The following is a 23,797-nucleotide window of genomic DNA, read 5'->3' as shown; positions in this document are numbered from 1 at the left end:
TTGTACCCACTTTAAGTTACAGGTATAACAGTGGCCAAGTAGGCTACTGTGGCTATTTGATCATAATATGGGCCTATCAGAGTGGCCTAGCATAAAAAACAATGGAGAAAATGCGTCACATAACATTTTAACATGGAAATAGCTGTCCTGTATTTCATCCTACAGTAGCAGCCAATTTTGAGACTTTTGTAGGGATTGATATTAACCTGTTTATCCACTTGTCTTTCAGACAAGGAGGTGACTGAATATGTTGTGTTTGATTCAAGAAACCACTTTACAACATAAAATGCATTATTTTTCTCATACCATTATTACAGAGAATCAGGCAAATTATGCTGCCCTTTGCCTATTGGCTATTTAACTTATTCAAGCCTGTCTCAAAATATAACACTGCCCCAAAATACAACACTGCCCCTTGCAGAAAAAAAGCTCTTTACCTGACTTGCTTTTCAAAGATGGCAAAAAATGCACATGTTGTGCTCTTGTAGGAAGCAACCACTCCCCCATTGCTGACTAGAAATGAGCTATAACTGGGCTAATAACTCACTTACTAGCAAAGAATATGAACAAATGTACACACCTGGCTACATGCGGCTGTTGGTTTGATCGCAAAACAAACGCATCTACTCGCAACCAATCACGTTGCTGTAAACACAGTCCAGTGCAAAGTGAATGGCACAGATTCATATATGTCAATGGTCTATTTGCATATAGGGATACTGCACCTCTGATTGGTTATGGTGCACCGGTCTGTGTAGAGTATGGGCCTGAGTTGTGCCAGTTATAGAGGAGGAACTTCTTGATGCAATTAAGGCCTTGAAGTCCGGGAAAACTCCAGGGCTAGATTGCATACCAGTTGAGGTATATCAAACATTTTTTGATATGCTCAGAGGACCGTTATTAGCATGTTTTAACCACTCATATAAAAATGGTAGATAATCAGATACTGAACAAGGTCTGATTTGACTAGTACTGAAACAGGACCCATGTGGTAAATAAAGTGCATTTGGAAAGTGTTCAGACCCCTTGACTTTTTCTACATTTTGTTACGTTACAGCCTTATTCTAAAATGGATTAAATTGTTTTTTCCCCCCCTCATCAATCTAGAAATAATAACCCATAATGACAAATCGAAAACAGCTTTTTAATAATATTAAGACATTTTTAGAAATCTATTAAACATAAAACACTGAAATATCGCATTTACATACTGTAAGTATTCAGACCCTTTACTCAGTACTTTGTAGAAGCACTTTTGGCAGCGATTAGAGCCTCGAGTCTTCTTTGGTATGACGCTACAAGCTTGGCACACCTGTAATTGGGGAGTTTCTCCCATTCTTCTCTGCAGATCCTCTCAAGCTCTGTCAGATTGGATGGGGAGTGTCACTGCACAGCTATTTTCAGGTCTCTCCAGATATGTTCGATCTGGTTCAAGTCCGGCTCTGGCTGGGCCACTCAAGGGCATTCAGAGACTTGTCCCGAAGCCACTCCTGCATTGTCTTGGCTGTGTGCTTATGTTTGTTGTCCTGTTGGAAGGTGAATCTTCACCCCAGTCTGAGGTCTTGAGCGCTTTGGAGCAGGTTTTCATCAAGGATCTCTCTGTACTTTGCTCCATTCATCTTTCCCACAATCCTGACTAGTCTCCCAGTCTCTGCCACTGAAAAACATCCCAACAACACGATGCTGCCACCACCATGCTTCACCGTAAGGATGGTGCCAAGTTTCCTCCAGACGTGATGCTTGGCATTCAGGCCAGAGAATCTTGTTTCTCATGGTCTGAGAGTCCTTCAGGTGCCTTTTGGCAAATTCCAAGCGGGCTGTTGTAGCTTCCGTCTGGCCACTCTACCATAAATGGCCTGATTGGTGGAGTGCTGCATAGATGGATGTCTTTCTGGAAGGTTCTCCCATCTCTGCAGAGGAACTCTGGAGCTCTGTCAGAGTGCCCATTGGATTTTTGGTCAACTCCCTGACCAAGGCCCTTCTTCCCAAATTGATCTTTTTAGCTTGTTTGGCTATCTCAAGAAAGAGTCTTGGTGGTTCCAAACTTCTTCCATTTAAGAATGATGGAGGCCACTGTGTTCTTGGGGACCTTCAATGATGCAGAAATGTTTTGCTACCCTTCCCTAGGTCTGTGCCTCAACACAATCCTGTCTCGGAGCTCTTTTGACTATTCCTTCGACCTCATTGCTTGGTTTTTGCTCTGACATGCACTGTCAACTGTGGGACCTTAGACCGTTGTGTGCCTTTCCAATTCATGTCCAATCAATTGAATTTACCACAGGTGGACTCCAATCGGGCGGCAGGAAACCTAGCGTATAGGAACGTTGGGGCATTAACCGAAAGGTTGCTGGATCGAATCCCCGAACTGACAAGCTAAACATCTGTCATTTTGCCCCTGAGCAAGGCAGTTAACCCACTGTTCCCCAGGAGCCGATGACGTGGATGTCGATTAAGGCAGCCCCCCCCTCCTCTCTGATTCAGAGGGGTTGGGTTAAATGTGGTGGACACATTTCAGTTGAATGCATTCAGTTGTACAACTGACTAGGTATCCTCCTTTCCAATCAAGTTGTAGAAACATCTCAAGGATGATCAATGGAAACTGGATGCACCTGAGCTCAATTTCGAGTCTCATAGCAAAGGGTCTGAATACTTATGTAAATAAAGTATTTCTGGTTTTCAATTTTAATACATTTGCAAAATGTCGAATCTTGTGTGTAGATTGATTAAGAAAATGTGTTTAATCCATTTTAGAATAAGGCTGTAACAATGTGGAAAAAGTCAAGGGGTCTGAATACTTTTGAATGCACTATATAAAGATCCAATCCATAAAAAAAATTGGAGGCCCCTTACACTTCTGTGTTGTGATGCAAAAATGTGCATAGCACATAGAATTAAAAAGGTGTTTTCGGATATTATTCATCCCAATCAGGAAAGTTTTTTACATGGACAATAGATTCGAGATAATATAAGACAAGTACTGGAATCAATAGAACGCTATGAAAAATCAAGGGAACCTACCTGGTTTTCGAAGCTGACTATGAAAAAGCTTTTGGTAAAGTAGGACTGGAATTTATATATAAATGCCTGGATTTTTTTCCATTTTGGAGAGTCTCTGATACAGTGGGTTAAAGTTATGTATAGTAACCCTAGATGTAAAATAGTAAATATTGGCTACTTCTCAGAAAGTATTAAACTAACAAGAGAAGTATAAGAAGGTTGTCCACTATCAACATATGTATTTATTTATTATGGCCATAGAAATGTTAGCTATTTAAATCAGATCCAACAATATTATCAAGGAGCTAGAAATCCAGGGCTTAAATACAAAGGTGTCATTGTACGCTGATGATTAATGCTTTCTGACTGTGTATCGGTACCCCCTGTATATAGCCTCTCTACTGTTATTTTATTGTTGCAAGGCTATATTGCTATTATTGTTATTTTTTTATTTGATTTATTTATTTTAGATTTTGTTTATTTTTAGTAAATACTTACTTAAGAAAAAAAGTGTTAACTGCATTGTTGGTTAAGGGCTTGCATTTCACTGTTAGGTCTACACCTGTTGTATTCGGGCACATGTGACAAATAAAATTAGATTTTGATTTTCATCGAAATCCACAATATGGATCCCTCCAAGCCTCATAGAGGATCTAGATATTTTTTCTAACCTCTGACGAAGTCCTTGAGGCCAATATGTCTGATATGTAAAGCTTAATAAAGGGCAGTGATATTAGCAAGAGCAGTGTGCAGGTTTCTTATTTTTTTCTCTCATGTTATTCAATTGTTACCATGCACCTGCAACAAAGATAGCTCAGATGTGCGAGTGCCTTTTGAATAGAAAGTTTGCAAAAATAGATAAGATATTGCTACCATGGAACGGAAATACCTGTCTCTTTGTGGTAAAATCACCCTGATTTAACTCTTTAGTCATATCCCAGTTTACATATTAGCTTGCCTATACCTAACAACTTGTTTTTTAAATTATATGAGCAAAAAATGTAATTTTCTTTTGAATTGCAAGCCAGACAAAATTAAACCGGCATGTTTATATAATGAATATGAATTCGGAGGGCAGACATTTTTAAATATTAAAGCATTAGAGGCTTCAGTCATCCAAAAGTTATACTTAAATCCAAACTGGTTTCCTGGCAGCTTAGTCAGAATGGCTTACCCCGTGTGGCCTTTTTCCCTTTATTCATATTACAACCTCTCACTTTCGGTTATTTGAAAATGAAATATGCTCCAAAATATCTGTATTTTTAAAACAAGCCATAGAAAGTTGCAATTTCAGTTTAATACACCTGAAAAGACAGAACAATAATTTCAACAATTATTTTCAAATATGCTAACTGATAAAAAGAAATCTATCAAAACAGTAGAATTTTTGTAAATGATGTCACTCATGCAGCTAACAAGAATATATGGAAATGTCTGCTCTATCCAAAAATTGCATCCAACTAATTGCAGCATTACTTCAAAAATGGAAGGGGAAGATAGTAAGGAACTTGTCTGTCGGCCCTGCATTAAAGACCAAAATTGGTTAAAGAAAATGGTGATAAAAAAGTATACCAGCTTCATTTAAGGACCAAAAAAATGGCAGCTGTGCCATATAGATTTTCGATGGACTGGTTCCATGGTACATGGTTTATAAACGTATTATTATTTATTTTTTAATATAACCTTTATTTAACAAGGCAAGTCAGTTAAGAACAAATTCTTATTTACAATGACGGCCTACCAAAAGGCAAAAGGCCTCCTGCGGGGACAGGGGCTGGGATTAAAAATAAAATTAAAATATAGGACAAAACACACATCACGACCAGAGAGACACTACATAAAGAGAAACACAAAACCAGATTGAAACGTAGTTTTTCAATTTAAATTATTATACAGAATTCTTGCAACCAATAGAATGTTATATATGGGGGATACAGATTTAGCTGCGTAGAGACAATCATTGGATAATTTGTTTTAGTACTATCCATATGTAGCTTGTTTTTGGTCGCAGGTCCAGGAATGGCTGAAGAATTGCAACATTTACCTGGCGTCAACTCTGCAAATAGCACTACTGGGTGATCTGAAAAGACAGTCAATTGATCAATAATGTAATAATACTCTTACCAAAAATATTTATCTTTCATTTACAATCTGTAGAAACTGTGAATAGAAAGTTTCAGAACTTTAGTTGAACAATCACATCACAGTTGATGGGAGGGGTTGAGGGTAGCTGGAGGATGGGACTAAAAACAAACAAAAGATAAGTAATGTAAAATATACTGTGTCCATAAAATATTTATAGTATGTTTAATCTGGAAATAGAATCCTAAGTGTTGTCCATTAAGTTTACTCCAATTAGGGGAAGGGTTAGGGGAAAATAATAAAGGAACAAATATTTTAAAAAGGAGTGGAACTGGCTTCGCGGTTCAGTGTTGAGTTTGTAGGACCCTTTGCTATCCTAACAGTTCTGGTGTACTCTTCCCAGGGTTACCTTCCTGCCAACACCGAGAGGAGAGAGAGCACGCTACAAAGGAAGAGACAGGAATACTTTGGTTTCATAGAACAGTACTACGACTCACGCAATGACGAGCACCACCAAGACACATACAGACAGGTAAGGATGCTATCTATGACTACACACATTCACATTCTCTCTCTTTCTCAGTCACTTTCTTTCTTTCTCTCTCTCCTCCTCCCCCATGTCTTTCTGTATTCCTATATCCACTGAGCCATGCACTCATATATTGAGAGCAATCTGTCTATCCTAAGCTCAGCTCCTCCGTAGTTCGTCCATTCCAGTGGTGGATAAATATAATTCCTCAGCCGTCTACAGTTCAGACCCCTTCAGCTCAGTGACAGAGAGACGGCAGACATATTTATTTGTGCAGATAGAATGGGCTGTCCTGTGGGTGTAAATGCCCAAGCCCTCTTACCAGCCCTTCCCTTTGTCCCTGATGTGTTCATTCCCCCACAGCCCAGACTAGCCAAGCCACTGCCTGTCAGCGGCCATGAGTCTGCATTACAGATCCAGTTATACGGTGATAAGTGGTTTTCCATGCTGCTCTCTTCTCACACATAGCAGTGCCACTATGGAGACTAGACAAGAATGTCTGTCTGTCTGTCTGTCTGTCTGTCTGTCTGTCTGTCTGTCTGTCTGTCTGTCTGTCTGTCTGTCTGTCTGTCTGTCTGTCTGTCTGTCTGTCTGTCTGTCTGTCTGTCTGTCTGTCTGTCTGTCTGTCTGTCTGTCTGTCTGTCTGTCTGATCACTTCTGCTGACACACACAACATATATTTTACTATCCTTCTGGGGACCTAAAAAAAAAAAATATTTTCAAAATACAATTTTCCCTAACACTAAACCGAACCCCTAATCATAAAATAACCTTTGTCCCTAGGAAGGGAGAATTGTCCTTGTTTTACTATCCATTTGGAGATTTCCGGTACCCACGAGGATAGTAATACACACCGCATGCACGCATGATATTTACAATGGGGTGTGTTGTCGATATTTACTATGCAGAGATATACAACCGTTTCCCACTAGATTAAGATGAAGAGAGAAAAGTCCTCTATTTGCCTTAAAGAAAATGACTGATATTTACTTTAAAATGAGAGTTTTAGGCTTCCAGCAAACTGAGTAGAAATAAATGTAGTCTCAGCCGGGAGTCTTGAGAGAGTTCTTCTCTCGATTGATCTCAGTTCTGTGTTCAGTGGCAGAGGATGTTTTCTGTCTGATCACAGGCTCCCTGCTGTTCCCGAGTCAGCGCTCAACTTCCTGACATTGGCAGTGCAAGACCTCTGTCTGTCTGCCTGACCTGACGGTCAGCCTCCTGTGACTGTCTGTTCCCCAGTCTCTCTCTTCTGTAACTCCTCATCTCCCTACAGTAGTCTATCTCTCTCTGTTTTTGTACATGAATCTCTCTCCCTCTCTCCCTCAAGCTCTCCCTCTAACTTTCTCTTTCTATCAATCAATCAATGAAATGTATTTATAAAGCCCTTTTTACATCAGCGGATGTCACAAAGTGCTTATACAGAAACCCAGCCGAAACCCCCAAAGAGGAAGCGATGGATGTAGAAGCACGGTGGCTAGGAAAAACTTCCTAGAAAGGCACTCCCGCCCTCACCCTCATGAGGGTACTATCAGGCACTCGCTCACACATCTTCAGTAGTTTTTAGAGTTGACATGTTCGAATCTGTCAGAGGTTTCCTATTTTATACAGTCCCATTCCTTAACTGTTTCCTGTTGAATTGTTTTCTCATGTTTTTGTGTGTTTAGCGGTATGTACTGTTTGTGAAAAACAGCAGTTTTTTCCCCCCCTCATCTAGGGCTGGGAAAAACTCCATTGTGGATATCTGATCAATTGAGTGTGTTGACTTATTTCCCTAGTGTGGGTGTGTTGTGCACGGTCCATGTGTGTATGTGTGAAGACTGAGTATGCGTGTGGGTGTAATGTGTTTGTGTAAACTGTTTTCTCCACGCCACCAGATTCGTATAGACATCCCCCGGATGAGTCCGGAGTGTCTAATGCTGCAGCCTATGGTGACAGAGGTAAGACTGGTTAAAGGGGCTGCAGACCAACTCTCACTCGCCAGCATGACACCGGTCCGGTTCCTGTCTGGTCTGCCCTGTCTGTGTTTGTCCGTCTATTTGCAGGCTCCAAGTTCTGAACTGGTTGATGGTGGTTCTCTGGTTTGACGAAGCTCTCCTGCACACGTATGTGATGATAAGGTGTATTTGCTTGTGCCCTGCACTGACCCACTGTGGTTCTATAGAGAAAATGGGGTTTGGTTTGGATAGCTAGTGAGCCACACTACCCCTCCACCCAGTTCAGAAATATAGCCTAGGAGCTCCAGTTCTCTTCAGTTCTCTGCCGTCAATACACGCCCTGGACCCTCGATCCAGTGAATCCACTAACCAGCTCTCTCTCCTCTCTTCCCTCTCTGTGATGGCATATGATAACTTCGACTGCTCTTCTGTTTGTGTTTTCTCTCTTCTCTCTGCAGATTCACATTGACATACCAAGAACTAATCCCCTTATTCCTCTCTTTCAACAAGCTTCTGTCCAAGAGGTGAGACCTTCTATACAGAACACACTGACTACCCTGCCCAGGCAGTCACTAATGTATGAAATCCTGTTCGCTTTATTATACATATACACACACTGCACCATGCATGCACGTATACTCAAGCATTCTCTTGACTACTGAAGAGTGGAAACAATCTGGTGTAATGAAAGGTTCTTCAGTGAGGTTTTGCTGTTTTGTTTGCACTCTGGTATGAGTCGTTTTTGCACTCTGCAATGAGTATTTTAGAAAACAGATCGTTTTTGTCATCGGATATAATGGACTGTGTTTGCTTGTGTGTCCTGGATAAGTTTGTTCAGTATTTGCGAGTCACACCCCTCTTCCTCCATGTCCTCTATTGGCCTCTACCTCTGTTCCCTTCCCAGGCCACACTACTACCTCAGTGCTATGAGAGAATACTAATGAATGGGCCAACTGTCCTCACCCATACCCACCCCAATATCTATTTTTCTTAATTTAAAGTATCTCTCTCTTTCTTCGTATACCTCTCTCTTTCTCTCACTCACTCCTTTGCCTCTTTCTCTATCCCTTACCTATTTCTCTCTCTCGCTGCCCCTTTCTTCTCCTCTTCCTACTCTCCTCTTTCCTTATTCCTATTGTTTTTAATTTTTTTCCTCTGACACTCTCTCTTTATGCTGCTCTTTTTCCTCATCCCTCTCCCATTCCTTGCATGCTGGTGTATCTGGCCACAGGCCTGCATTGAAATATTTAGAGAATTTAATTGGGGATCATTTTTTATTTCTGCCCGAAATAACTTCTGATGGTGATGCATGCGACCGCAGAGCTGTCTAAAAATCACACATTTCAGTCTCTCTTAGTCTGTGTACATAGAGTGCCTATAGAAATCTACATCCCCTTTGGATTTCTTCACATTTTATTGTCTTATACAGTGCATTCGGAAAGTTTTCAGACCCATTCCCTTTTTCCACATTGTGTTACGTTACAGCCTTATTCTAAAATTGATTAAATAAATAAACATCCTCATCAATCTACTCACAATTACCCCATAATGACAAAGTGAAAACAGGTTTTTAGACATTTTTGGAAACCTTATTTACAAAAGCATTCAGACCCTTTGCTGTGAGACTCCAAATTAAGCTCAGGTACATCCTGTTTCCATTGATCATACTTGAGATGTTTCTACAACTTGATTGGAGTCCACCTGTGGTAAATTAAATTCATTGGACATGATTTGGAAAGGCACACATCTGTCTATGCAAGGTTGCACAATTGACAGTGCATGTCAGAGCAAAAACTCAGCCATGAGGTCGAAGGAATTGTCCGTAGAGCTCCGTGTCAGGGTGGTGTCGAGCCACAGATCTAGGGAAGGGTACCAAAACATTTCTGCAGCATTGAAGGTCCCCAAGAACACAGTGGCCTCCATCATTCTTAAATGGAAGAAGTTTGGAACCACCAAGACTCTTTCTTGAGATAGCCAAACAAGCTAAAAAGATCAATTTGGGGAGAAGGGCCTTGGTCAGGGAGTTGACCAAAAATCCGATGGGCACTCTGACAGAGCTCCAGAGTTCCTCTGCAGAGATGGGAGAACCTTACAGAAGGACATCCATCTATGCAGCACTCCACCAATCAGGCCATTTATGGTAGAGTGGCCAGACGGAAGCCAAAAGGCACCTAAAGGACTCTCAGACCATGAGAAACAAGATTCTCTGGCCTGAATGCCTAGCATCACGTCTGGAGGAAACTTGGCACCATCCCTACGGTGAAGCATGGGGGTGGCAGCATCATGCTGTGGGATGCTTTTCAGCGGAAGGAACTGGGACACTAGTCAGGATCGAGGGAAACATGAATGGAGCAAAGTACAGAGAGCTCATTGATGAAAACCTGCTCCAGAGCGCTCAGGACCTCAGACTTGGGCGAAGGTTCACCTTCCAATAGGACAACGACCCTAAGCACACAGCTACGACAACACAGGAGTGGCTTCGGGACAAGTTTCTGAATGTCCTTGAGTGGCTCAGCCAGAGCCGGACTTGGACTTGAACCCGATCGAACATCTCTGGAGAGACCTGAAAATAGCTGTGCAGCGATGCTCCCCATCCAACCTGACAGAGCTTGAGAGGATCTGCAGAGAAGAATGGGAGAAACTCCCCAAATACAGGTGTGCCAAGCTTGTAGCATCATACCCAAGAAGACTCAAGGCTGTAATCGCTGACAAAGGTACTTTAACAAAGTACTGAGTAAAGGGTCTGAATACTTAAGTAAATATTTCAGTTTTGTATTTATTATAAATTTGCAAAAACCCGTTTGTGCTTTGTCGTTATGGGGTATTGTGTGTAGATTGATGAGGACCAAAAAATATTGAATACATTTTAGAATAAGGCTGTAACGTAACAAAATGTGGAAAAAGTCAAGGGGTCTGAAGACTTTCCGAATGCACTGTAAGTGGGATTAAAACTGTAACTTGGCCACTCAGGAACATTTCACTGTCTTCTTGGTAAGCAACTCTAGTGCAGATTTGGCTTTGTGTTGTAACTTATTCTCCAGCTGAAAGGTGAATTCCTGTATGTGTGTAGTGTAAAGCAGACTGAAGCAGAGTTTGCATGTGTTGAGCTCTATCCCGTTTCTTTTCATCCTGAAAAACTCCACAGTCTCTGCCGATGTCAGGCATACCCATACCATGACGCAGCCATCACCGTGCTTGAAAATAGATACTTTTTTTAAATTTAACCTTTATTTAACTAGGCAAGTCAGTTAAGAACAAATTCTTATTTACAATGATGGCCTACCCCGGCGACGCCCTATGGGACTCCCAATCACGGCCGGATGTGATGCGACCTGGATTCAAACCAGGTACTGCAGTGACGCGTCTTGCACTGGGATGCAGTGTCTTAGACCATTGCGCCACTCCGGAGCCTATAAAAAAGGCACCTAAAGGACTAAGGAGGCAGTTACTCAGTGATGTGGTGTTGGATTTGCCTCAAACATAAGGCTTTGCATTTAGGCTGTGTTTTTTGCATACTTATGCATGTTTTGGACTATTCTTATTTTGTATATTTTTATTATTTTTTATTGTGGAATAACTACAATGTTGTTGATCCATCCTCAGTTCTCTTTTCATAGCCATTTAACTGTAGCTGTTTTAAAATCGTCAATGTCATCATAATGACATTTCTATGCAGTTTCCTATCTGTCTTGCAGCTCAGTTCAGAAGGATGACTGAATCTTTGTCTGGGTGGTTTAATATATTATCCACAACATACTTATTAACTTGACCATGCTTAAAGATACAGTACCTTTTGCCTCGATGACAGCTTTGCACACTCTTCGCATTCTCTCAACCAGCTTCACCAGCAATTATTTTCCAACAGTCTTGAAGGAGTTCCCACAAATGCTGAGCTCTTGTTGGCTGCTTTTCCTTCACTCTGTGGTCTAAGTCAATTGGGTTGTGGTCAGGTGATGGTGGAGTCCAGATCATCTGATGCAGCACTCCATCACTCTCTTTCTTGGTCACATAGCCCTTACACAGCCTGGAGGTGTGTTGGGTCATTGTCCTGTTGAAAAACAAATGATGAGTCAAATGATAGTCCCACTAAGCGCAAACCAGATGGGATGGCGTATCGCTGCAGAAAGCTGTGGTAGCCATGCTGGTTAAATGTGCTTTGAATTCTAGATAAATCACCGACAGTGTCACCAGCAAAGCACCATCACACCTCCTCCATGCTTTACGGTGGGAACCACACATGCAGAGATCATCCGTTCATCTACTCTGCATCTCACAAAGACACGGCAGTTGGAACCAAAAATCTCAAATTTGGACTCATCAGACCTAAGGACAGATTTCCACCAGTCTGATGTCCATTGCTTGTGTTTCTTGGCCCAAACAAGTCTCTTATTATTATTTTTACCCTTTAGTAGTGGTTTCTTTGCAACAATTCGACCATGAAGGCCTGATTCACGCAGTCTCCTCTGAACAGTTGATGTTGAGATGTCTGTTACTTGAACTCTGTGAGGCATTTATTTGGGCTGCGATTTCTGAGGCTGGTAACTCTAATGAACTTATCCTATGCAGCAGAGGTAACTCTGGCTCTTCCTTTCCTGTGGCGGTCCTCATGAGAGCCACTTTCATCATAGCTCTTGATGGTGTATGTTACAGCACTTGAAGAAACGTTCAAAGTTTTTGAAATGTTCAGCATTGACTGACCTTCATGTCTTAAAGTAATGATGGACTGTCATTTTTCTTTGCTTATTTGAGCTGTTCTTGCCATAAAATGGACTTGGTCTTTTACCAAATAGGGCTATCTTCTGTGTACCCACCCCTACCTTGTCACAACTGATTGGCTCAAACCATTAAAAAGGAAAGAAATTCCACAAATAACTTTTAACAAGGCACACCTGTTAATTGAAACGCATTCCAGGTGACTACCTCATGAAGTTGGTTGAGAGAATGCCATGAGTGTGCAAAGCTGTCATCAAGGCAAAGGGTGGCTACTTTGAAGAATCTCAAATATCAAATATATTTTGATTTGTTTAACACTTTTTTGGTTACTACATGATTTCATATGTTTTATTTCATAGTTTTGATGTCTTCACTATTATCTACAATGTAGAAAATAGTCAAAATAAAGAAAAACCCTTGAATGAGTAGGTGTCCAAACCTTTGACTATTACTGGATATTAAATGTCTGATTTGTTATTGTTACCCACCTACCAATCACTGCCCTTTTTTTGTGAGGCTTTTGAAAAACTCACTGGTCTTTGTGTTTGAATCTGTGTTTGAAATTCAATATTTGACTGAGGGACCTTACAGATGTATGTATTGGGGATAGAGGAAGGGGTATTCATTCAGAATCATTTCAACCCCTATTATTTCACACAGAGTGAGTCCATGTAACTTATGTGATTTATTAAGCCAAATGTTACTCCTGAACTAATTTAGGCTTGCCTTAACAAAGGGGGTGAATACTTATGCAATGACTATATTTTAGTTATTTAATTTTTGTATTAATTTGGAGAGAGTCATTTTATTTTCACTTTTACATTATGGAGTATTTTGTGGAGATCAATTACAAAACATTACAAATCATTACATTTCAGTTCCACTTTGTAATGCAACAAAATGTGATTAAAGTTCAAGGGTGTGTAGACTTTCTATAGGCACTGTATGATTATCCTGAGACTGTACATTACTGAGTAATGCAACATTTAGTTTTTCACACCGTGTGGGTTGAGGTCTCTTCCTAAGAGACCAACAGCACTGGACATAAACTTGGCCTCGGTGGACCACTATGGCTGTAGACATGCTGTTCGTACATTAGCAGTGAGCTAATGGGGACATGAAGCTAGCACCAGAGAGAAGCACACGTGTGTTTGTTTGTGCATCTGCGCACATGTGTGTCCGTACATACATTTCTGTCCTCATGATTTCCCTTGAGGAGGCAATGTAGCACCGTGGGTGGAAAGAGGAGAAGGATGCGGAGGGTGACAGAGGGGTGAAAGCCTAATGCTCATCCAAGCATGTCGTGCTTTTACGCATGATCAAATTAAAATAATTCATTGATGGTGCACTAAATTAAAATAATTCAGTGATGGTGCACTGAATTATGCACAAGCTATTGGATGAAAACTTACATAACTCATCAGCCCTATGGTTTTTAGTAGCCTTTTGTCCCTTTTTTTAATGTTTTTTCATCTGAGAGCTGTATTGTAAAGCTTGCCTTGTCCCAGATCTGTAATAGCCAAGCCAACTCCTCACTATTACATTTTTGGGCAAAATAACATGGAGATCTGGGACCAGGCTACTGACCACTCACTGTCCTTTATTCCCTGTGCTTGTGGCTTGATGGGCAGCCTGTTCACTGCATACACATAACACACCAATGTCTGGACCTAACCCTCACACACTGACAGTGTTCAACACTGTCCTCTCTTGATCACACACTGACCACTATCTAATCAGTTACCACCACGAGGTCAACATACCTCATCTGTAACTCTACTGCGTGTCATTTTTTGTTGTTGTTGATCCATTTATTTTTAATTACAATATTTTGTTATTTTGGCAGGGTCTTTCAGCCTCTTGAATCTCCTATTGGCCTCTCTCCCTAACTTTCTTACACTCACTCTCTCTCTGGCCATTGATTTCCTCCACCTGGTTTAGTGTCTATTTTCCACCCTCTGATGGGCTTCTGACGGAGTGTAGGAGCTCGGGCCATGAATTCTAGCAGGGAGATGATTGGTGAGAGAAAGATGAGGCGCAAGAACAATGGTTGTTTCAGGGAGTGAGAGGACAAAAAGAGAAGAGGGAAGGTGGGTGACGAGAGGGGGAGGGAAAGAGGAGGATGAGGAGGGGAGAGCATTAGCTTGGGAAGGAAAGGAAGGGGAAGACATGGATGAGGAGGAGAGAAGGGAGGGTGGGCTGTTAAAGGGAGAAACTCACATTAGCACTCCCCCTCCTCCTTCTCCCCGCCCCACTTTGATAGATGTGACTTTGATGATGAAAGCAGGGGGACAGCAGTAGGGAGATGTGAATCCCGTCCATGTAACAGCATTTTGAAAGGACACCGCCAAACCATACTAGCTAGCGTAACACGCCAGCATCCCAGGCAACCAACCAACATGTTTTTGGAGGCCGGGGCGATCACAATTTGAGAAATGTGTTTATTTAGAAAAATGACAGAAACATGGCGTCCGAGAAAGTGCTCTGCATGTGTGATGCATCGCCTGACATGTCAGAACACAGGCACAAACATTCAGGGGCCAGACTAGAAGAGGGATGAGAAAGAGAATGGAAATCCAAGGGTTGCGTCCAAAATGGCACCCTATTCCCTATATAGTGCACTACCTTTGACAGGAATGCCTGGTCAAAAGTAGTGTGCTTTTTTGGGGGGAGGAATGGTGTGCCATTTGGGACACAGGATTTGTGTGGTTGATTTGCGCTGAACTTCAAGCCTCCTTTAATTCTTGGGGGGTGACAGCAGCAAGGTGGAACATTAAAACCGAGGCTGTAACGAAGATGGAGGTGTTTGCCTTCCAGAAAAAGATTAGAGAAAGAAGAAAAGAAAGGAGAAAATAAAAAAGTTTGCGAGCATGTTCAAAGTTCTTGATCCAGCAGTAGTAGAGAGACAGACGGGTCCAACACGGTGATGAGACATTTATGTTGATGTGTCGTGTGCACGCTTCAATTCCATGTCACTGCTCACCGCACATGCATGTCCTATGACTAATTTCCTCACTTCTCTAACACGATCGAACCTTTATGTCAATGATTAAAACATGCATTCTTTATAATTTAATCCGATATTGCTCATTGATTGACTGGTGGGCATGGGATGGGGCTATTCTCGGTTGTTTTGAAACCACCATGTGACCTTGTTAAAGAAAGTCAAACATATAAAACATAGAAGTAAATCTACATTATTCACTGTTTTACATGGATTTGTCATCTGTAGTGTGTCTGTTTGTATTTAGGTATATCTTAGATGGAGAGATGGCTAGATTGACTTTATTGTCCTTGAGAGGGACTTTGACTTGCACATTAAAACAAGCAAGCTTACTTATTCTACTCAGTTTACAAATATTAACAAGATCGCTTGCGTATACTGATTCTAGAAGTAGCTTCAGTTTTCTTCTATGTACTGTGCTCTATACATAGTGTGTGTGCTGACTGTATTCCTCCGTCTGTCCGTCAGATCTTTGAGCGTATCCTGTTCATCTGGGCGATCCGCCACCCGGCCAGCGGCTACGTGCAGGGCATCAACGACCTCGTCACGCCTTTCTTCGTCGTCTATGTCTTTGAGTACATCAGTGAGTCCCTCTTCCTCCCTCCTCTTCCTCCCTCTTCGTCCTCGCTCTTTGTCCTCCCGTCTCCTCCTCTGTCCTCTTCCTCCCTAGTCTTACTCCCTCCTCTCTTCCCTTACTCAAGGGAATAGCCAAAGCCAAAGACGAGATAGTATGTGTTTGTACTTTGGTGAGTCCCTCTCTTCTAGCCGCTTCTCTCATTTAAGGGAATAATCCTGTTTTTTACTTCCATCACTGGAATAGATAGCCAAATACTAGATAGTAGTGTCCACTTCCCTCACTCGAGAGAATACCAAGCCATCAAGAGATCCTAATTTAAATGTTTTAATAGGCTCTCCTCCCACAATAGAGCTTGCCTGGATCCCTGCTGTATGAGTTTATGCGGTGTAAATTATTTGTGTTATGAATGTTTCATTAAATTGATGACTTAATGTTCTCTTGTGCTGTGTAGACTGAACTGCGCCTCAAACATTGATTTGCAGAGAGTAAAGCATCTCAAATGACGTGTGTGTGTGGGGGGGGGAAGGGGAGGGGAGGATTGTGTGTGTGTATGCACGTGCTTGCACTCTAGTGTGTTTGTGCTAGAGTAAATGGCTGCTCTGCCACTCCAGGGGTTGCTCTAAAGGTATGGTGAGAAGTTGGGTTGTGAACCCGGGGGATTGCAGCTGTTTTGTATGCTGAAGCGTGAAACAGAAAATAGTTATTTCTGTTGCTTTTGACTCCCCTCTCTTTCCTTGTCTCTGACTCAGACCTTGTCTCTCTGTCGGTCTGTCAGATCCCCAAAGTCTCCTGGCCTGCTTCGCTTTGTTTATATGCATCTTCACGTGCTGCTACTGATGAGCCTTGAAAGCTTACAAAGCCAACAAACCTTCAAACGTGCTCCGCCTGACACGTAACACGATGGTTTGATGTGCTGTCTGTTGTTTTTCACTCGTGTTTTTTGAGAGAGGTTAAGAGAAAGAGAGCGAGAGGGATAGAGCGATTTTTGAGCGTTCATGCCGGGGAATGAGCAGGCTAATTACGCTTCTGTCTGAAGCTTTCTCTCATGCGCTCGCTCGCTCGCTCACTCACTCACTCAAACACACACACTAACTTGTATACGCACACACTCACTCAGTTCAACTTTTCATGGTGCTGCGTCACAGCTAGCTGGCAGCCATTTATTATTTCCCAGTATTCTACAGAGCCTAATGACGGCTGACATTGGAGTGATTGAAAATGCACGTTAAATAGTTTGATTTTATCCCTTTCATTCATTTGTCAGACTGCGTGAACACCGCAGTCTGACTGAAATGAATCAAATCTAACTTTATTTAACGTGCTCCCTCTCTATCACTTTGGGAATAAAAAGGACTCTCCATCAATAGAGAGAGAAGAAAAAAGTCAGAGGTTTGGAGATTTCAGAGTAATTGAAAGCTGTTAGTGTAGGACATCTCTCTCTGAGTCAGATTCTCGTTGTTTGTGTGTTGTTGGACTTGGCTTTAGTCTCCTGATCTTGTCAGAAAGCTCCACTGACTAGCAGACCCTGTCTCTCTTTAAAGGAAATAGATGGGTTTGTACACTCCTAATGACTTTTTCTTCAGTAGCATTTCACAAGGTGTTAGTACAAACTCTTGGGGGACAATGCTGCTTTCTGTTTTAGCTGATTCTCTCTTATTAAATGAGTATTGAGGAGGAGGATGAAAGGAGGTGTGCTAGTGTGTGTTTGGATCTGTTTGTGTGTGTGTGTGTGTGTTGTTTTTCAGCAGAGTTTGCAGTAGCTGCAGCCATATCGTTATTCATACTCACTGGATTGTGATGGTTGAATCCCTGTGTGTTAAAGATGCATTTAAAAAACATTTATTTAACTAGGCAAGTCAGTTAAGAACAAATTCTTATTTTCAATGATGGCCTAGGCACAGTGGGTTAACTGCCTTGTTCAGAGGCATAACAACAGATTTTTACCTTGTCAGCTTGGGGATTCGATCTTGCAACCTTTCGGTTACCAGTCCAACGCTCTAACCACTAGGCTACCTGCCGTCCCATGATGACAGGGATGTAATAGAAAGGACAGTAAGTCATGCTGTGTTGTGCCTGCTGCTGTTTGGTACCATGCATTATAGAACTTGCCAGCTTGTAGTCCTAAAACCCGGAGATCAGTTACATCTGGTTCATTCAGCTGCTCCTTCGGGGAAAATTCATGGGGAAAGATTCAGGTTTTGGGATGAATGCAGAACATAAGGGCTTAAGTTAACACAGGCTTAGGAGATCTATGTTTTGTTCTAATGAGATATCAGTCAGTTGACCTTTATGAATTATGAAGCCTTTATGTGCTTTATGTAATTTTTTAAATGACATAAATGCTTCAAAATTCACAAAAGGTGATTTTAGCTGATGAAGATTCTCATAGAACAAAATCTCCTACGCCTGTGTTTGACAGACCTTATTTTCTGCGTTTATTCAAAAGCTCATAGGCTTTGCCCAAAAAGACACCATTGCTATTGCTCTCTATAGAAGAACAAAAGGGTTTTTTCCCTCTGCTACACACACACACACACACACACACACACACACACACACACACACACTTATGCACATATACACACGTCTCTCAAAAGTTTTTTTTTTTTTTTTTTGCGGTAGTCAGTATGCCTACATAATGTAGCTGTAGCATGTTGGCTATAGGCTTTTGCAGTGTACTGTAATACACTGCTTAACCTGTCACCCTGCCTGGCCACTAGGGGCAGTACTGACTCTGTTTAATCTACCTTCAGAAAGTATTCATACCCCTGGACTTATTCCACATTTGTGACTAACCGGCTTGATTTGGTCCTATGTAGCAAAATTTTAAATGGTGTTTTTTACATTTGATAAAAGTAGAGACTCAGATCTAGAAAATTGTACATCATACACTACAGTTGAGGAACAATGGTGAAGTAATTCTGCTTTGAAAGTTGATAAACTTTTGATAAACCCACTTTTGAGAAAATGGCCCTTGAATATTTTGGTACACCTACTGGAGAGCTCTTCTTTGTCTACACCCATTCAGCATCGTTCATACCCTCTTAAGCCGTAGCCCCACTCATCTATTTAAGGATTCACATGTGAGGCCATGTGCTAAACAGAGTAAGGTAGTGTAGTAAACAACCAAAGATTTCAAGAGTAAAAGTGTGAAAGTAGTAGCAACGTGTCAATACATGTAAAATACACAAGATTTCAGGGGCCTTGCTTTAACAAAGTTAACCATTTTCACTGTAGTGTCCAAAACATCTTTCAAGCTGTCAGGCAAGAGCCTCTCGGTGGATGCTGCAGTGTACCCAAGTGCCGTCGGGAGCAACTGCTTGCATGCGTGTTACCACTCCACTTTGTCTCCCTGTCATGGCTTTTGTGCCATCAGTTCATATACCAACAGGAGCAGCAGCTACTTTTGGCTACATACGGTCCGTTAGTGGAATTCCCGAGAGAGGGTAATGGTTAATGTGATTGGATGTTAATTAGGCTACCTGTATTTGACATTGTTGTTATTTCGCTTATACACGAGATGGTTTATTTTATTTTTGGCAGTGAAACGAGGCTATTCAGGCGAGGAAGATTTTGTGCAGATTTCCCCAACCAAAAAATATATATATAAAAACAAATTGAATCACATTTTTATTTGGCGTTACGCGTACCCCTGCGGGAATACCTGCTCTATTGGATTGGATGAAGTTCTGGAGGAGAGGACAGATGAGCTCTGGTGGTCTTTTTCTGATTGTCAGTGTGGAGACTGGAGAGAGAGGATCTGTGCTGTCAGAAGGAAGCTACACGTGTTTCCTGGAAGATGACCTATGATAGTACTGCTGGGCTTTATACAGGAGCAGTAGTGATGTCAGTACAAAGTCAATGGAAAAAAGATAATTTAACTTGTGTCTGTGTGAGTGAGTGTAGGGGTCCGGTCAGGAGTAATAAAGGGGGGCTGCAGCAGGCAGTGTGCCAGTGGGCAGCAGGCAGGAACACCATGATGGTGTCACGGCCAAGGAGTTATGCCAAGGAGTTATGCCAAGGAGTTATGGCAGAGAGGAGAGGTGAGGGGAATTAATGTAATAATGAAGGGAGGAATGAGGTGGGCATTCAGTCCTGTCTGTCCAGAGCTCTCAACTACCTCAAGTCCTGCCTGCTGGTCCTGGCATTGAGGGGAAATAGAGGGACAGTGAGTGACTGAGACGGGCTGAGAGAGGAGCAGAGGCAGGGATTGGAAGAGAGGCTGAGAGAGGGATACAGAAGGGGGGGGGGGGAGTGAGGAGCTCAGAGGGAGAAATCCCCCTTATTCGGATCCCCGTTAGCTGTTTTTATTATTTTTTTTAATCTTTGGACTTATACTTTGCTACCATGATTAGGGATAATCCTGAATGAGTTGTGAATAATGATGAGTGAGAAAGTTGCAGACACACAAATATCATACCCCCCCAAATGCAAACTTCCACTGTTATTGTAATAATGGTGAGAGCTGGGTATGATATTTTATTTACAATAAAAGTTACTCCAAAATGACACTATTTTATTTACCATTCATTTCTGTTGGGCACAAAATAATATGAAACACAACCAAAAAAAAGAGCAAATGCATCCAACAAATGTGTACAATCACAAGCTTGATGTAGTCATTGTATACTATTAATATGGGAACAAATACTTAACTTTATACTACTTTAATACACATAAGGGAATTTGTCCCAAATACCCTTTTCCCCATCATATGGGTGGACTATATACAAAAAGTGGTGTAAATACCCTCAAATTAAAGCTGACAGTCTGCACTTTAACCTCATAGTCATGGTATCATTTCAAAGTGCTGAAGTACAGAGCCAAGAAAAACAGAAATGTGTCACTGTTCAAATACTTTTGGAGCTCACTGTGTCTTAAGTGAACTAGGTCCCCATCATGTCCACTTAAATCAAATCAAATTTTATTGGTCACATACACATATTTAGCAGATGTTATTGCGGGTATAGCGAAATGCTTGTTTGTGTTCCTAGCTCCAACAGTGCACTTCTTAAGAAATTGAAAATGATACATTGTGACAGAGCTGGCAAATACATTACTTATCAGGTTTTTATTCAGAATAATAAACCAGACATATAGCCCAGCTCTGACGGAGTCTACACTGTAAGCCGACACATAGACATGAAGGTTGGTTTTAATAACAGCAACAGAACAGTGTGAAAGAAGACCAAATAAGCTAAGCGAAGAGAATCTACCTGCTCTGTTAGCAGTGCTATCCTAGCAAGTTGTTAGCATGGTTGGTTGGTTTACAGTCTGAGACCTAGCTGACACTGGGCATCTCTGACAAACTCTAAACAGCGCTAATGTTTTTTTTTAAATGTTTTATTGTGTGTCACTCTCAGCATCTGACAGAGGGATGGGGATTGTAGGCGGAAGGAGGAGCAGTCAGGGAAAAACCATGTAGAGAGGGGTAGAGAGGAATACAGTCAGCCTAAACAATAAACCATGTAGACGAGAGAGAAATACACATATTGAGCTTCAACGACAGCCCCATTGGACTACTCCAAGCAAGCTAGAGATGATCCCTTCCTACTAAGCAGAGAAGCGATTGAAGTCAACACGCTTTGATTGTGAGTAGGCCTATATTTTGTGTTTACACCATGTGATTAAAATGGGAGACGTTTGATGTAATGAATCAGAGTCAAAATGTCACTCTTCTGTTTTACTTGTCTCTCCAGCAGAGTCTTGTAGCTTTAGCCAACTACTTTGTCAGCTACTACCAGGCTGGCTGAGTTTCTCCACGTTTAAGTGGTCCGTATTGACTGTGTGAGGATCACGCCTACGGTCCGTCGTTCAGTTTGGTCTGGCTGTGGGTTGAGCGGGGGGCCAGAGGTGTGTGTGTGTGTGTGTGTGTGTGTGTGTGCTGTCTGGTGTCTGTGAATGGAGCACTGGGTCAGTTGGGGGTAGTCTATCTGGTGTCTGTGGATTGAGCGGAGGTTCAGTGGGCTGTCTGTCATTTGGTCTGTGGATTGAGTTTAGTGTCAGTGGGGTGTGTTGGTTCTCTGTCGTGCTGTCTGTTGATTGAGCGGAAGGTCAGTGGTCGGTGTCTGCTCTGTCTGTGGATTGAGCAGGGGATCAGTGTAGTGTGTCTTGTTGCTGAGTATTTAATGAGTATCGGTTTGTTCGCAGTCTCCCATCGCCAGGCGCTGATTTTAACGCTTAGCTGATTAATGTTCTTTATTTGCTCTAACGAGTCATTAAGTAATTGCCTCTGCACGGCCACTGGCATTCACTGGAGGTTTTCCCCCCTCTTTCCTCTGCTCTCTCTCATCCCCCTCTCTTCTATCGTTCTCTGATGGAGTTCCTCATTGACCCAAGTTTGTGTCTGGTAGACTGATGTGGGAGGCAGGGAACAGTGCACACACACAGTACTTATTGGCAGTAGTAAAGAAATGTGCATCTGAAGTAGGCCTAGCAATTAGAAAGAAGACTAACTTTAGTTTTGTTTTTGCCTCTTGCTCTGTTTTTTAAATATGGTTATTTAGAATCTGTTTTGGCTTGAGACACTTTTCTTTTACTTGGGCTTTTCATCTATATTTATTTATTACACAGTACTCATGTTTCTAGTTTATTTCTATTTTAAATCATTGTTGTGAAATATAATACAGTATCATACTAAGCACAGTACTTGGAATAGTTCGTATCACGTCTTGAAATATTTTCTTCTTTAAGATGATGGAGAAGCTGACTCATTATTCCAATGGCCAGGAACTGAAACACCAGATCTATTTTGAGACTTTCTCCACACATTTTCTCATCATTCCTGATTCCATAAAATGCACTGGAGCCGAGAATGGTTCTGAAAAAACTCCTTGTCAAGATGTAATACATTTTCCATGAATAATAATCACGGTTATTGAATATTTTGGTATTACCTTAATTCCTCTGCTATAAAAAGGCATAAATTGGATTTCTCGCCATGAAAAATTGCTCCTTTATCATTTTGTCACCCTGCTAAAATGCATTTGACATGATGCAATTCAGATTGTCATCTTTTTTAAGATACACATTTGTTGTTGAATCATCTTCCACTCTTCCGATGTCAATTTATTTGCGTCAGTAGTAATTCAGGTTGTAGCTACTGCACATAAACTGAGCAAAAAAAGAAACGTCCTCTCACTGTCAACTGCGTTTATTTTCAGCAAACTTAACATGTGTAAATATTCAACAACTGAGACATAAACTGAACAACTTCCACTGACATGTGACGAACAGAAATTGATTAATGTGTCCCTGAAAAAAGGAGGGGGTCAAAGTGTCAAAAGTAACAGTCACTATCTGGTGTGGCCATCAGCTGCATTAAGTACTGCAGTGTATCTCCTTCTCATTGACTGCACGAGATTTGCCAGTTCTTGCTGTGAGATGTTACCCCACTCTTCCACCAATCCACCTACAAGTTCCTGGACATTTCTGACGGGAATGGCCCTAGCCCTCACCCTCGAGATCCAACAGGTCACAGACGTGCTCAATGGGATTGAGATCCGGGCTCTTCGCTGGCCATGGCAGAACCCTGGCATTCCTGTCTTGCAGGAAATCACGCACAGAACGAGCAGTATGGCTGGTGGCATTGTCATGCTGGAGGGTCAGGATGAGCCTGCAGGAAGGGTACCACATGAGGGAGGAGGATGTCTTCCCTGTAACGCACAGCGTTGAGATTGCCTGCAATGGCAACAAGCTCAGTCCGATGATGCTGTGACACACCGCCCCAGACCATGACAGACCCTCCACCTCCAAATCGATCCCATTCTAGAGTACAGGCCTCGGTGTAACGCTCATTCCTTCGACGATAAACGCGAATCTGACCATCACCCTGGGGTGAGACAAAACCGCGACTCGTCAGTGAATAGCACTTCTTGCCAGTCCTGTCTGGTCCAGCGACGGTAGGTTTGTGCCAATAGGCGACGTTGTTGCCGGTGATGTCTGGTGAGGACCTGCCTTAC

General features: G+C 41.9%; 1 protein-coding gene across 2 annotated transcripts in view; it reads left to right on the top strand.

Moving 5' to 3' along the window:
• Positions 1-23,797, top strand: part of LOC106609109 (TBC1 domain family member 22B) — a 186,020-nt gene that overhangs the window by 37,835 nt on the left and 124,388 nt on the right. The window contains exons 7-9 of one of the 2 annotated variants that reach the window (XM_014207531.3): positions 5,483-5,611; positions 7,483-7,545; positions 15,728-15,842. In XM_014207531.3, the coding sequence (XP_014063006.1) occupies positions 5,483-5,611; positions 7,483-7,545; positions 15,728-15,842 (307 nt within the window). Of the gene's footprint in view, positions 1-5,482; positions 5,612-7,482; positions 7,546-8,000; positions 8,067-15,727; positions 15,843-23,797 lie in introns of both variants that reach the window. The other variant, XM_014207530.3, reaches the window with a different exon arrangement.

The sequence above is a fragment of the Salmo salar genome, chromosome 07 (genome assembly GCF_965601325.2).
Source record: "Salmo salar chromosome 07, fSalSal1, whole genome shotgun sequence".
NCBI lineage: Eukaryota > Metazoa > Chordata > Actinopteri > Salmoniformes > Salmonidae > Salmo > Salmo salar.
The sequence above is the reverse complement of the archived record's forward strand: the minus strand, read 5'-3'. Positions and strand labels throughout refer to the sequence as shown.